Below are 16,399 nucleotides of genomic sequence, written 5' to 3' on the forward strand. Positions count from 1 at the left end.
TAAAATTAAAATTTAATTTACATTTAAAATTTAATTTAAATGTCAATAAAAGAAAAATGGTGACCTGTGTGGAAGAACTTCATGCCATTGCATCCAGAGCAAGAGTCGGCAAACGTTTTCTGTAAAGCAAATGTTATTATCATGTCTTCAGCTCTGTGGGCTACACATACTATTTATCTTGGCCTTGGTAGTGCAGAGGCAGCTGTGGATGATCGGTAAAGAATGGGTGTGGCTGTGTTACAGTACACCCTTATTTACAAAAACAAATGCAAGGCCACATCCAGCCCTCTGTGTAGTTTGCCGCATCTATAGTTTAAAAACAAGTTTGGGGGGTTGGGGTTCTGGGCAAGGCCAAGAAAACTGGCCAACACTGCAACATTGTGTAGCCTTCAGAAAGGGTAGTTATGAAACTCTCTGTGAACAACACCTTGATGATAACTATGTAAAATCTTTGGATTGGGAGCTTAAGGAAAAAAGAAAAAAAAAAGTTGATGAGATTGTTGATGATTTTTTTTTTTTTTTTTCAAAAAATTCAGGGAGGAAGACATAAATCAGTAATCCCAAAGATGTCAAGTCTAGTAGCTTCCGAGAATAGGGGAGGGTTGTGTGTTTGTTGAGGGGATATGGCGGTGGGGAATGTTTTTCAGAAGTGGGTTTTGGTCCCACAGGATGAACTGACTATACCACATCACTCCCTGCACTTTCCCAGGTACGTCGTAATCAGTGGGTCTTGCAGTGGCCTGGCCAAGTGGTTATCTGTGTCTCTTCCATCTTTTGGACCAAGGAGGTGTCCCAAGCCCTGGTGGAAAAGACCCTACCAGTAAGTGAGCATGTCATGAAGCTAGTGGAGGAGAGTCGAGCTTGATGAGGATCTGAATGACATATAATTAAAGTAGCCATGTTTTTTAAACAACAATAAAAAATCACAGCATCCAATCATGGCATAGAGAAGTTAAGGTTTTCATGGGGACAGTGGGATGGAGAATCTGGCATTGGGAATGACCCGCAGAGTTCTCTGGTGTAGTACCCCTCCTGGTCCTTCCCAGGCAGAAATTCTAGGCTGCAGTATTTTAAGTTTTTATCAGTCTTTGCTTCCAGGGGTCAACTTAGTAGAATTTCCACCAACAGAGACCTCTGGTCTTCTTCCTGGGCCAAAAGATCACCTGGTCCTGTTTCCCCTCCTCCTCCACCATTACCCACTTTCTGCCACCTGCAACTGACCACAAACCCACCTACAGCTCTTCCTTCCATGTTCCCTTGAGACCGAGAGTGCTCAAGTCCTACTTGTTCTCAGATCCAGGCCTGTATATTTCCAGTTAACTCTTGCCATTGAAACCAGTGTTTGAGAGTTCAAGACCTGGATGGACTTGGGTTCAAATCCTGATACTTTCCTTTGTTAGCTGTGTGACCGTGGGCAAGTTCCTTAACCTGAGTCTCAGTCTCCTTGACTACATAATGTGCTGCAGTACACCACGTTGTATTACAATGTCATAGTATTGTATTGTGGGGGAGTTAAATGAGATGCTGGCAAGTTAGTCAGTACTAGAGCCCAGGCTATGAACCCCCCAGGGCAGAGTCCATGTTTGTTTGGCTCACTATTATATCTCCTGGGGTTATTGCAATGCTGAGCACATAGTCAGTGCTTAATAAATATTTACTGGAGAAATGAATGGTAACTTCATTCCCAAACTTTTCACCATGGTATCATTTCCCATGATGATCTTATCAGACCTTCTGTTCTTTCTCCCCATAGATGACTGGCTGTGGACCAGAAAATATTTCACTTTACTGTATTTCACTTTATACCTTAAAATTAGAACATGAGCGTTTGACCAAGGTTCAAATTTATACACATTCCATGTTGATAATTCCTACAAACATATTGCACTTGACACTTGCAAACTGCTTTCATGTATTTCGTTTCAAATTTTTGAAACACTAAAAAATTCTGATTTTTGTGACTGCATCTCTGTGCCCCAGTTTTCCTACCTATAAAAAGGGGAGACTTCTTCCCATCATACACCCCTGCCCTGATGGATATGGATGCTGAATAAAATGGCTCATCCCATACCAATACCTAAAGGAAGCAGGTATTGGTATGGGATCGCCATCCATCCATCCATCCATCCATCCATTCATCCATCTATTGTTCATTTAACAAATATTTGTTTGACATCTGCTCCATGCTGGAATGATGCTACTAGGCAAAGGGATTTAGAGTTGAGAGAGACATGGTGTCTGTCCTCATGGGTTTACAGTCTACTGGGGGAGATAAAAAGTCTCTTTGCTAGAACTGTGATAAGGAAAGTACAGGGATCCAGGAAGCATGGGGAGGAAGGAGAGAAATAAGAGAAGCATTAGAAGTAGAGACAATTTCCCAGATAAATGGTGTCTAAGAAGAGACATAAAACATAAATAGGAATTAGCCAAGCAAAGAACAGGAGAAGGAGTGTTCCAGAGAGAGAGACCAGAATGTGCAAAAGTCTGAAGATGAAAAATATAGTACATTCCAGCAACTGAAGGCACTTGGGTCCAGTATAGTTGTGGCATGGGTGTGGTTCAGAAAGATGTGCGAAGCAGCCCTATCACCAGGGGTTTTCCAGACCCACAGCAAGGGCAGTGGGAAAGCACTGAAAAGGTTGTTTGTTTTTTGCTGCATGTCAGGTACTTTATTAATAACAACAACCATCAGTATTTACTGCGTACTTTATTCACATTGTGCCAAGTGCTTCACCATCTCATTTAATCTTCAAAACAGCTTCAAGAGGTAGTTGTAATTATCTAGACTCGATAGACCAGGAAACTGAAACTCAGAGGGTTAATATCTTTTGCCTGGACCTGCCTAGCTAGGAAGTGGGGAAGGTGAGCTATGAACCTATGAAGTTGGTCTCCTTTTTTTTTTTCCTTTTTTACAATTATTTCTGTGGGTTTTTGTTTTGTTTTGTTTTTTTAAGATTCCATTCATTCACTTGACAGACAGAGATCCCAAGCAGGCAGAGAGGCAGGCAGAGAGAGAGGAGAAAGCAGGCTCCCCATGGAGCAGAGGACCCGATGTGGGGCTCGATCCCAGGACCCTGGGATCATGACCTGAGCTGAAGGCAGAGGCTTTAATCCACTGAGCCACCCAGGCACCTCTATTTCTGTGTTTTAACTCTTTATTTTGAAGTAATGCCAGCCTTACAAATAATGTTGCAAAAATAATGCAAAGAATTCTCGTGCACCCTTCATCCAGAATCCCCCAACATCAACATCTTAAATAACCACATTACAGTTATCTAAATCAGGAAGCCAACATTGATGCAAGATACATTTTTATCTAATCCATAGACCTTTTAAATTGGCTAATCTAAATTTAGCCATTTGCCCCACTGATGTCTTTTTTGTGTGGTCCAGGATCCATTCCAGGACTATCGTTTACATACACTTAGTTTTCACATTCCCTGTGTCTCCTTTAATCTGAAAAATTTCAGGTTTTTTTATTAATTCATATTTATTGCATAATTTCTATACAGTAAAAGTTACCCTTTCTAGTGTACAGTTCTGAGTTTGAACAAACACATCCTTTTGTGTAACCACCATCCCAATCAAGATATAGAACTGTTCCATGTCCCCCCAAAATGCCCTCAAGCCCCTTGGGGTAACTCCTTCCCCTGCTCCATGCCTCTGGCAATTACCAATCTGCTGTCTGCTCCTGCAGTTTCATCTTTTCCACGATATCATAACAATAAAATCAAGGTATCTGGCCTTTGAAATTTGGCTTCTTTCAATTAGCATAATGCATTTGCAGTGCGTCTAGAGATTAATGAAGGGGTAAGGGAAAGGCACCCGGAGGGAAGGCCTGGGCCATGGGGTGGTAGAGGGTGCCATTCCCCAATTTAACCAGTTGTCCCCTCCTATGCCCCTGCCAGGATTTTCTGAAAAAGAGCAACGATCAGATTGCGGAGATTGTCCAGCTGGTCCGAGGGAAGCTGAGCAGTGGGGCTCGACTCACCCTCGGGGCCCTCACGGTCATCGATGTCCACGGTGAGCAAGGAGGCTTCCCTGGCGTTGCTGACTGTCTAAGAATAGCAGCCAAGCTTGCCGTTCTCCATTCCCCTGGCTGGAGTGATTCAGGGTCCCCTTTGCCATTAGGGAGGGGCTTCTCCAACTGAGAGTGAGGTGAGGAGGTAAGGAGAGAAGCCAGAGCTTCTGTGACTCTCCAGTGTGTTTTCCCCTCCCATCCCCACCGATGTTTCCAGGAAACCTCCAAGCAGGGCTCTCACAGAGACAATGGCAGCCAAAGCCATTTCTGAGATTCACCATCTTAGAATGATTTCTTGAGGCTGACCATGGCTAATATTTTTGCTTTAGCATTTTTTAAAAGAGTTTATTTATTTATTTGACAGAGAGAGACACAGCAACAGAGAGAACACAAACAGGGGGAGTAGGAGAGAGAGAAGCAGGCTTCCCCCTAAGCAGGGAGCATGGCTAATATTTTTGAATACTCACCAGGTGCCAGGCTCTGTGCTAAGTGCTTGACAACACAAGATCTCACTTTTTTTTTTTAAGATTTTATTTATTTATTTATGTGACAGAGAGATCACAAGTAGGCAGAGAGGCAGGCAGAGAGAGAGGAAGGGAAGCAGGCTCCTGGCTGAGCAGAGAGCCCGATGTGGGGCTCGATCTCAGAACCCTGGGATCATGACCTGACCCGAAGGCAGAAGCTTTAACCCACTGAGCCACCCAGGTGCCCCACACATGATCTCATTTTTATACACACTTCTCAAATTAAGAACCTGAGGCTGAGGTGAATAACTTATCCAGAGGCATACAGCAGCTACTAAGCAGCAGAGGTTGTTTTATAGTTTGATGTAATTGATTTAATTGTAATTCTATGATTCCAAACCCAAGAGACTGGAAATGGGCAGTGTATGCAGGGAATCAGCAGGAGAGAGAGAGAATGCCTTCCAGCACTTTCCTTTAAAAAAAAAAAAAGAAGAAGAAGGGGAGGAGGAGGAAGAACTGGGGTCTTTATATAAAACAAACCACCCCCTCACCCTCACTCCATCACCACCAAGGAAACTAGGGCTGGACTAGCTGGTTGCCTGGAAACATACACCCAGCTTCCTCCTGGCATTTCGTGGCATCTTATTCTCCTTAAGGTTGATGCTCATTTCAATCTAATTTCTCTTGGATAGACTAGCATGAAATCAGGGAGAAAGAAAGAAAAATGTGATCTTCATTTGGCTGGAAGTGCAGGTGTGGTCACTGCCCAGGCTGGTTGCATTCACACACGTGCACACGCACATACACACTGCATCATGCAGGCATCCCCAAGTCAGTTCCTTGAGACTTGCCTTCATCTTGGGTCCCTCCTGGAGACCCCTACTCCTGCTACCACTCTGTGATTTCCCTCAAGAACCTGGAGGGGAATTAAATTCCTCAGGAAGGATGGAAGAGCTGTTGGTGTAATCTCAAAGGACTCTTCTCTGGAGGGTTTTGGATTTCACTGTCATAAAGACTTCTCTTCGCAGACAGGCAGTAGACTTGCAGAAACATCCCTTTACAAAGTTTTATTTCTGAGATACTAAATTAGAGCTGCTGTCCTACTTTTTTTTTTTTAAGTAGGTTTTGTGCTCAGCATGGGGCTTGAACTCACGACTCTGAGATCAAGACCTGAGCTGAGATCAAGAGTTAGAGGCTTAACCAACTGAGCCACCCAGCCGCTCCTACTGTCCTATTTCTGAGATCTCAATAGCTCTCACCTAAGAGTTCCCTTAAAAATTGCTAATGATTCTTAGAAATCTTTGTGCACTCTTCAACATCAAGGCCTCCCATCACTGTGAGAAGATTAAATTAGGCTCATAATCCTGTGAGAGAAAGAAGGAAACCCAGAAGTATATCTCCCATCTGGTTTCTCAGGCCCCCAGATGGAAAGACTATATCTAACCATAGGTTCATGAGACCCTTTCCCTTGCCAACTGCATCAGGCCAAGCTGATTGTTTTCTCCTAGATATCCTAGAAGCCTAGAACATGGCCAAAAATGTCATACTGGAGGTATGACAGCATTTGGGGTAACTACATATTGCGAAGCTCTCAGGGTCAGTCCCCCAAGAATTTGGGAATGATGACAGTATCTAATATTTATATAATCTTTCTTTTCTTCCTTTCATCTATCTATATACGTGTAGATGTGTAGATATTTGCATATGTACATATATATGTACGTGTAGGTATATATATGTGTGTGTATACAGTTGATCCTTGAACAACATGGGTTTGAACCGCACAGGTCCACTTACATGGGAATTTCTTTTGATAAATACAATACTGTAAATGTATTTTCTCTTCCTTGTGATTTTCTTAAATATTTTCTCTAGCTTCCTTTATTGTAAGAACACAGTATATAATACATATGACTTAAAAAAGATGTGTTAATTGGCTATTACCCGTAAGGATTCTAGTCAACAGTAAGCTATTAGTAATTAAGTGTGAGGGGAGTCAAAGTTCAAAGCAGATTTTTTTCCTGTACCATGGGTGGGCACACCTAACCTCCGTGTTGTTTGAGGGTTAATTGTATGTACAGTTAATCCTCCTGATAACTTTTATAATAACCCTATAATGTGGGTACCGTGTTATTCCCATCTTACAGATTATGCAGCTCAATAGGTTGAGCAACTTGCCCAAAGTCCCGTAACTAGTTAATGGCAGATTCAGAATTAGGATCCCAGCAGTCTGATTTCAGAGTATGCATTTTCGATGCTTCTGCTGTACTGCTCGCAGACAACACAGCAGATTCTCTGCCTGGCTTCTCGGGTGAAGCAAAGACCAGCCTCTGAAAGAAATTGCTATGTGCAGGTTAGGGGTAGGCAGGGAGGCTGGTTGAGTCTGAAACTGTTTGGAGAGTGATTGCTGGCCTGGATGATGTCCTCAGACCTCCTCCGAGCAGTCTGTGGGCAAAGGAGGATTCTGACAGCTCTGCATTTGTGTGTTTCCATGTCTGCGTCTGTCCCAACAGCTCGTGATGTGGTGGCCAAGTTATCTGAGAATAACATCTGTGACCTGAACGATTTCCAGTGGATCTCCCAGCTGCGTTACTACTGGGATTCAAAGGACGTGCAGGTGCAGATGATCACCACAGAAGCCTTGTATGGCTATGAGTACCTGGGGAACTCCCCCCGGCTGGTGATTACACCCCTCACAGACCGCTGCTACAGGTAACCTCTGCCCTCCTCCTACCCCCCCAAGCAAAGGGTGAATAACAATTCCAGAAGGAAAAGCTTCTGGGGAAGAAGGTGTGGGGCATCTTGAGTTTGTGACTTTTACATCTACATTTCATATTCTCAGATTTTAGAATTTTGCCCTTAGTTACCATGGTCCCACAGATGGGCATGGAAATTAGGCCTTAGGCCAGAAATGAGAACCCAGTAGGAGTCCTAATGCAAATTAATGTGGCCAAACCAACAAGCAGAATGTTGATGCCTGTCCTTAAAAATACCACAGTACTTAAATAGAAAGCTCTCTGATGGCAGGAATCAAGATGGTGCCTGGAGATCGCATGGAGGAAAGATAGAAAAGGGGCCAGATGAAGGACTCTGGCAAGGAGTCTCCAAGCTCAGCCAGCCAGTCTGTTGGTGAGACGTAGTCATTCCATGCCGAGCAAAATGCTTTATACTTTTCTTCATACTCATACCATTAGAAATCTGACCTCTGTGAATGTGTCAAGTTTGTGATACTTGGACTTTCTTTGATTTTTGTATATTCCCTGAAGTGGAATTTTTTGTAATCATAAAGATAATTCTTGAGAATTCTTTTCATTCAAAGCCCTCAATCACTTATTTTCTGCGTCCTGTGATTTTTGGTCTTCGTTCATGCATTTATTTCACCTGTTATTCAATAGCCATTTCTTAAACACTCTGTGCACCATGCATGCCATCAAGAAACCCTCAACCTAATGGGATTAGGGAACAGAGACGCAGTTGGATGAGTATAAGATGATGTGCTCACTGACACCATAGAGGCTCATACAAGGGCTGTAGAGCCACAAGTGAAGAACACATCATTAATTTCTAACATTTATTTTTGCCCTACTCTTACCAAAATGAATGAAATACAGGTCCTGAACTCAAGAGTTCATAATCCAATGAGAGAAATATATTTATTTCCACCACTCCATTAGCACTGGTGATCTTTCAAATCTGGAGTTTATGAAGACTTATAACTCTTATTTGATTCATTTATGTATGTATTCATTTACCCATTCAGTCATTCATTCAAACAAGTGTTTATGGGTGTCCACACACCAGGCTCTGGGGTTACAGTGCTGAGTAAAACAGATTTTTTTTTTTTCAACAATGATGTGTTCGTCATATAATCAGAAGAAAATGAAAGCTATTTGTATGAGTCAGAACAAAATAAAGCAAAAGTTCATTTCTTTCCTGTGTCTTAGAACTTGGGTACCAAATTCTTTTTTTTTTTTTTTTTTTAAGAGAAAAGAGAGTCAGGAGAGGTATAGAAGGAGGGGAGAATCTTAAGCAGGCTCCACATCGAGCATAGAACCCAATGTAGGGCTTGATCTCACAACCTTGAGATCATGACCTGAGCTGAAATCAAGTCATTAACTTAACCAGCTGAGCCACCCAGGCACCCCACTGGACACCAAATTCTTATTTTTTTCCCCTTAGGACACTGATGGGGGCTTTGAAGCTGAACCTTGGGGGAGCTCCAGAGGGACCAGCTGGTACAGGCAAGACAGAAACCACCAAAGATCTGGCCAAAGCTTTAGCCAAGCAGGTAGGGAAATGCAGTCTATTCTTAAAACTCTCTTCCCATTCCCCTATGGACTCCTGTCCAGGAGAGTTGGTGTGAAGTTCAATATGGTTTAGGGGGAGAGGTAAAGTGGGGCCCCAGCTCCTGCAGTGGAACGGGAAGAAAGGAGGCCTTCCTGTATTTCATGTGCAGAGTAATTCAGATAGGAGAGACCCCATCCCTAATGGGGCCCACATCTTCCCTCTCTCTAGTGCGTGGTCTTCAACTGCTCAGATGGTCTGGATTACAAAGCCATGGGGAAGTTCTTCAAGGGGCTGGCCCAGGCTGGAGCATGGGCCTGTTTTGATGAGTTCAACAGGATTGAGGTAATGCAGCAACTGGCCTGCAGAACAGGGTTTGGACATGCAGTGGCCTTTTTCTGGGCTCACAGCTCCTCAGTGACAGGGCCTTATGTGTCCTCTAAGACCCCTGCACAGAGTAAGTATTCAACGAGCTAAACAAAAACAGTCCCGGGAAGACGAAGTACATATACATCCTCATTGTAGTCATTCACACACTCATTCAAAAATTTACTGAGCAGCTAATATATGTCAGATACTCCGCAGTTGTTCAGGACACAAAGCTAAGTAAGAAAAGAGTGATACAATTTAGCAAAGGCGAATAAAAGTTAAGCAAAACCAATAGAAAATGATAGAAGTCTATAGTTGTGGTATAAAGGAGCCATCATAAAAGGGAAGGAGTGATTAATTCTAGTTGGGTGGGGAATTTAGGTCAGGAAATGTAAACATGGAATTAGAACCAATCGACACTATTTGAATCCATACGATGGGTCAAACATTATGCTGGGTGCTAGAACAAAGATAAAATACTAGGGAAAGTAGTAACACACACACACACACACACACACACACACCAATTTTCTTTTTCTTTACCAAAACCCCAAATCATTCTCCTCATTTTGATGCGAAGGTCTGGTTCTCAGATGAGTTTTGTCGTTGCCAAGTGCGGGGGCCTTGGGCAGCGTGGGGTGGTGACTGTCACAGCAGGAGCTTGCGTCAGCCCGCCACTCTCACCCCAGGTAGAAGTGCTGTCTGTGGTGGCTCAGCAGATCCTCAGCATTCAACAGGCCATCATCCGGAAGCTGAAGACATTCATCTTTGAAGGCACCGAGCTCTCTCTCAACCCAACCTGTGCTGTCTTCATCACCATGAACCCCGGCTATGCTGGCAGGGCTGAGCTTCCAGATAACCTCAAGGTAACCGTCAGCATGTATAAACTCTGTGTGTGCTTTAGGGTGTAGAAACCTCTGGAAGTAACCAGGGATCTCACGGAGAAGGCAAACAGTGGGTGGCATTTTTTGTCCGTGAGAAGTAGTCGTGGAGCAACAATGGTGGTAAGATAGGCCCCCGAACACAACTACACCCCCAACAAGGTGTCATGGGGAGGGGTGTATATATATACAGGATGAACCATGGCAATTAGGAAACAATGGACACTGGAATAAGGGTCACCAATTCGTCTAGGGGGGTCAGACAGCTAATATAAATGAGAGGAACCAGCTGGGCATGGTAGGGACTCTGACAAATGCCCCATTCTAGAGCAGCAGCCCTCCTTAGCCCCAGCCTACTGTTGCCAGCAGGAATTGTCAGGTCTTATCATTTTCCAGGAAAAACCAGCAATTTGGATTTCTACATCTGATTTTGTGATCCTGGCTCAATGCAAAAAAAAAGAAAAAGTCCCTGTAGGCCACAAACAAAAGCATCTAATTATAAGACAGCATCAAAGTTAGACACAGAGAGCTCTAGGAAACCTGGGCTGAACCGGGGGCACTTGGGTGGCTTAGGTCTTGATCTCAGGGTCCTGGGATCAAACCCTGTGTCAGGCTCGCTGCTCACTGGGGAGTCTGCTTCTTCCTCTCCTTCTGCCCCTCTCCCCACTTGTGCTGTCTGTCTCTCTCTGTCAAATAAATGAATAAAATATTTTTCTTAAAGATTTTATTCATTTATTTGACAGAGAGAGAGATCACAAGTAGGCAGAGAGGCAGGCAGAGAGAGAGAGGGGGAAGCAGTCTCCCCGCTGAGCAGAGGGCCCGATGCGGGGCCCAATCCCAGGACCCTAAGATCATGACTGAACCTAAGGCAGAGGCCTAACCCACTGAGCCACCCAGGCACCCTAAATGAATAAAATGAATAAAATCTTAAACAAATAAACAAAAATAAATAAATAAATAAACCCTAGGCTGAACCACATAGAGCTCCCCTTTATTACTGCAGTTAAGCCGAGGTGGTGTCCATACCAAAGCAGGCTGTTCCAACCAGCTGCAGAGATGATAAGGAAGCATGGATGTCTCCAGTACCTACTGCTTAGCTGGCCCGAGTTATAGCATTGCAATAGCCCTTGGTCCTGCTGCTAGTGGAGAAGGACGGCACCTCTAAAGGGAAAAGAGAGAGTCACCAAGGCCATGTTCAAGGGAGTAGGCTGTGATGACCTTAGCCTGCTGCTCTCATGGGAGGAAAAACCCCAAAGTACAAGATGGCTTGATCTCCTCCTATGGGAAGAGACCCTAGCAACCCCACTGCACGAAAAGAGGTACCAGAGACAGACTTCCAGGCCTGCTTCTTTATGGATTTTCTTCTAAGTCATTGCTCCATCCCATTGAGCCAAAGACACAAGAGAGACGTAGACAAACCCACATTAGTACTTAACCTGACAGAAATGCATCCACTTTCTTTCCACCCTCCAGATGGAAAAGGGTCAGGGGAATCTTAGGAATGGCTCCTCCCCTCTAGGCCAGCATAGGCCAGTACCAACATAGAATTTGGACCCACAGTTCTTCTTTTTATCACTCAACTGTTGTGACTCACTCCCCCCTACACACACACAGCCCTCCGAGCCAACAAGCCTGTTAGGTCTGCCTAAGTAGATTTCTTGAGATAGTGTGGTATAGCAGAAAGCACCAGGGGTTGGTGTCAGGGAGCCTGGGTTCTAGCCCTGGCTGTACCTCTAACTAACTGCTTGACTTCTCCTCTAAGATCTAAGGTAATATCAATAGCTGATGTTTATTGATCTCTCACTGTTTGCCACACACTCTTCTAAACACTTCACTTATATGATATCATTTGTTCTCATGAGAATGGTACGGTTGCTGGCCCATTTGAGATGAAATAACTGGAGGGATTACATTACTAGCCCACAGCCACTAGGTAGCAGAGTCATGATGCGAACCAAGATCTGTCTGACTTCAAGATTCTTCTGATACATATTGGTCCTGCATTCCTAACTGACTTCCCATGTCCCTGTTGAATGCAGGAAGGATCTGATGGTTGGAGGATGTTCCTTTGGCATAGGTGTTGTTAGAATACCAGTGCCTAGGGCCTTCCACATAACCATTGAGGGACCCAGTGTGATGATAAGTACCTAGCCAGCATCCATAGGGAAGTTGGCTGAACAATGGATCTGTCAAACAAAGGTAGACCCTCTGCATTGGCTTCTCCTCCCACTTTCCCTTCCTTCATTTTACTGGAGTGGCCTGAACAACCATGCTGCTTCTCTTTGCATCTGTAGACATACCACCCCCCATTGCTCGCTGAATGTGTTCAGGTTCTCAATCGCTGTTTCTTTTCTAGGCCTTATTCCGGACAGTAGCCATGATGGTGCCAGATTATGCCCTCATTGGGGAAATCTCCCTCTACTCCATGGGGTTTCTGGACTCTAGAAGGTATGTTACATTGGCTTTCCAGGAGATTAAAGGCTCTGAAAGAGTGCCTTCTGTGTGTTGGATTCAAGGTAGGTTGCCCAATGGAAGAAAAGAGAGAAACTTGAGAAATGGACTTCCATTCCCTAGTTGATCTGAAAGTACATAGTCCTGGCTTTTGTTCTGACCCCAGTCCTGGCCAAGAAATAGCCCAGATTCCCAAGAAAGGTCCTCCTCTCTCTTTATGTATACTTGGACTTCTCTTAAAGAAATTGGCCTTTCTATCCCAGCGCTGCTACATGCACACACACACACGCACACACACACACACACACACGGCTTAAAGCAAGACTTTAAAACATGAAATTATTCCAAGATTGAAAAGGAAAATTTTAATATAATTTGGAATTAACATTGTTATCATCATAACATTTACTGACTTCAAAAGTAAAGCATGAACATGGGGAAAAAATGTCATGTCACAGAAGTGAATAAAGGGAGTTTCTACTCAGTGACCGTGAGTCCCACACTCTGGGGATGAACATTGTTAGTAGTTTGATGTTTCTTCCAAAATGTATGCGTGTGTATGTGTGTACTTGTACATTCACATTCATATACTCAGAGAAGTATTACACACATAATTTCTTCTACAGTAGATTTTATACATATATGTGTGTGCTTGCTCTTTTCCTCCTAACCTTGAAAGAGTCAGAATGCTTCCTTAGCTCATCATGGTAACTCTTTTTTTTTTTTTTTTCATTTTATTTATTTTTTCAGCATAACAGTATTCATTCTTTTTTGCACAACACCCAGTGCTCCATGCAAAACGTGCCCTCCCCATTACCCACCACCTGTTCCCCCAACCTCCCACCCCTGACCCTTCAAAACCCTCAGGTTGCCCCAACCTCCCACCCCTGACCCTTCAAAACCCTCAGGTTGTTTTTCAGAGTCCATAGTCTCTTATGGTTCGCCTCCCCTCCCCAATGTCCATAGCCCGCTCCCCCTCTCCCAATCCCACTTCCCCCCAGCAACCCCCAGTTTGTTTTGTGAGATTAAGAGTCATTTATGGTTTGTCTCCCTCCCAATCCCATCTTGTTTCATTTAGTCTTCTCCTATCCCCCTACCCCCCCATGTTGCTTCTCCATGTCCTCATATCAGGGAGATCATATGATAGTTGTCTTTCTCCGATTGACTTATTTCACTAAGCATGATACGCTCTAGTTCCATCCACGTCGTCACAAATGGCAAGATTTCATTTCTTTTGATGGCTGCATAGTATTCCATTGTGTATATATACCACATCTTCTTGATCCATTCATCTGTTGATGGACATCTAGGTTCTTTCCATAGTCTGGCTATTGTAGACATTGCTGCTATAAACATTCGGGTACACGTGCCCCTTCGGATCACTATGTTTGTATCTTTAGGGTAAATACCCAGTAGTGCAATTGCTGGGTCATCATCATGGTAACTCTTAAAAGGACTTCAGATGATAGGGCTTCTGCATCAAGTCCATGAGCAAGCCTAACTCCTGCAGTCAAATGCTCTACCACTGAGCTATACCCCCTCACTCCTGAAGGGACAGGGCACATGGATGTTGGGAATGTCTGCAGGCCAAAAGCTGGTGCTCTCTGGTGGTCTGCAGTGGTGTCTCTGCCCTCCTAGTCTTGCCCAGAAGATTGTCGCGACCTACCGCCTGTGCTCAGAGCAGCTGTCTTCACAGCATCACTATGACTACGGCATGAGGGCAGTCAAGTCTGTGCTCACTGCTGCTGGCAACCTGAAGCTCAAGTATCCTGAAGAGGATGAGAGTGTCCTGTTGCTTCGGGCTTTGCTTGATGTCAACCTGGCCAAGTTCTTGGCTCAAGATGTCCCTCTGTTTCAGGTGAGGGTTTTGGAACCTCGACCAAGTCCTGAGACTCATTTTCTGAAGATGAACTGTGTCTCTGGCACCCTCTCCATCTCCAGCCAGCAACGCCACCAACAGATACCCTCTCCCAAATGTTTGATCATAGTGATAGCATTATCCCTGTCTAGTTTCTGATTTTACTAAAAATGATCACTGATAGAATAACATCTGCTGTTGGGTTTGGGTAAGTTTTTGTTTTAACCAAATGTAGTTTTCTTTTGTAATTATCTTAATGCCTCTCTTCCTAATCAGGCTGGGAGCTCCATAAATACAGAAATCATGACTATCTTATTTATTCCTAGTACATTAATTGGTAGATAATACAGACTTATTAAATCTTTGCCACCTTGTAAATTTATCTGGGATGGAAATCATGTCTTACAGATAGTGTTGGACTTTGTAATTGCGGATGAGTTTTGGCATAAAAAAATGAGGTTTGGAATTTTACAGAGATTTCTGCCATCTGTAAATCTCATTTTCAGAAAATGTTGAGGTCATACCTCTGACAATTCATCCTTTCCTCCTTCTCTCAAATTCTTATTAACAGGGGATTATATCAGACTTGTTTCCTGGAGTTGTTCTCCCAAAGCCAGACTATGAAGTTTTTATGGAAGTGCTGAATGAGAACATCAAAAAGATGAAGCTCCAACCAGTACCTTGGTTTATTGGGAAAATTATCCAGGTTTGTTCCCTGCATCCCTATAGGGATGCACCTGTTTGACTATACACAGAAATCAGGAATTGGAATTGTGATAGATTGAATTCAATGATGGCAATCAGAGATGCCTGGTTAGAGTGGGAGGTGCCTTCAGATCTCACTTCCAGGAGCTGAAGTTGAAATTCACTGTTTTTCCTCTGACCGTCTCCCTTGGGATTCTTTTTTTATAAATTTGGGTATGAAACAAAACCTTTTGAGGCATTGGTCTTGAACTAGTCAGGACTTTATCAGTTTCCAGTGATACAAACCCAACTCAAATCACCTTAGTCAACAGAAGGGAATCTATTCACTTACCTAACTTGAAAACCCAGGTGTAAGTTGACCTTAGACACAGCGGGATGTGAGAACCTTTCTCTTCATTTCAGGGCTCTCTGATTTACAACTTCATTCTTGGTTGGGTTCCCAGTAGCCTCAGTCTTTGATTGTCCCAGGTTCAAGCCCAGAAGGAAGAAGAGCATTGCTCTCCAAATAGCTTCAGCATAGGTCTCAAGATTAGCTTTGAACTGTGCTGGTAAAGTTGCATGACCACCCCGGAACCGATAACAGGGAGGATCATTTATATTTGATAGCATGGGTCCTAGCTTAGAAAATACCTTTTATCTGCTGAGAGTTCTAATCGAGTCAGAACTGCATTTAGGCGTCAAAAAAGGAAGTTTCCAATTTAAGTGCAATTTGCTAAAATGACTACTATTTCCTTTCCCCCTTTAAAAGCAAATAGAAATGGCCTAATGAAAAAATTAGAGGCAGTAAAGTCAGACAGCCATGTGTCCAAATCCTGGCTCCGCCACTGAGGAGCACAGACAAGTTACTTAACCTCTCTCGGGCTCAGTATTCCCACCCCCAGAAGGTGGTTAATGATACCTGAGTGGATTAAATGAAATAATTTGGTAAGTCACTTGATGCTTACTTAGCACATTGGAAGGTACAGAGCAAATACGAGTTCCCATTTCTTAAATAATATGAAACATACACATACACTTATTTATCCAAAAGATATTTGCTTATTCATTTACTTATTTATTTATTTGAGAGAGAGCACCTGCAAGTGAGGGGGGAGGAGCAGAGGGAGAGAATCTTGGGCAGTCTCCAAGCCTAGCACAGGGTCAGACTCGGGGCTCAAGCTCACGACCCTGAAATCCTGACCTGAGCCAAAAAACAGGAGTCAGACACTTAACCAACCGACCCATCCAGGTGCCCCTATCCAAAAGATATTTAAACTATAGACCATCAGACGTAGAAATGACTGTGGGAATCCCCTTTTGGTCCCTCATTCATCATTGACTTCTGACTAGCTTGCAGTTCTGGGAGGTTTGCAAGGATTAACTGCTT

General features: G+C 43.7%; 1 protein-coding gene across 1 annotated transcript in view; it reads left to right on the top strand.

Moving 5' to 3' along the window:
- The window catches only part of DNAH3 (dynein axonemal heavy chain 3), a 184,499-nt gene that overhangs the window by 67,265 nt on the left and 100,835 nt on the right, over positions 1-16,399 (top strand). Inside the window, exons 26-34 of the mRNA XM_045992949.1 lie at positions 710-820; positions 3,909-4,023; positions 6,999-7,197; positions 8,665-8,773; positions 9,001-9,114; positions 9,828-10,004; positions 12,376-12,467; positions 14,109-14,328; positions 14,900-15,034. Coding sequence (XP_045848905.1) covers positions 710-820; positions 3,909-4,023; positions 6,999-7,197; positions 8,665-8,773; positions 9,001-9,114; positions 9,828-10,004; positions 12,376-12,467; positions 14,109-14,328; positions 14,900-15,034 — 1,272 coding nt within the window. The remainder of the gene's footprint in view (positions 1-709; positions 821-3,908; positions 4,024-6,998; positions 7,198-8,664; positions 8,774-9,000; positions 9,115-9,827; positions 10,005-12,375; positions 12,468-14,108; positions 14,329-14,899; positions 15,035-16,399) is intronic.

Source organism: Meles meles, chromosome 21 (assembly GCF_922984935.1).
Source record: "Meles meles chromosome 21, mMelMel3.1 paternal haplotype, whole genome shotgun sequence".
NCBI classification, from domain to species: Eukaryota; Metazoa; Chordata; class Mammalia; order Carnivora; family Mustelidae; genus Meles; species Meles meles.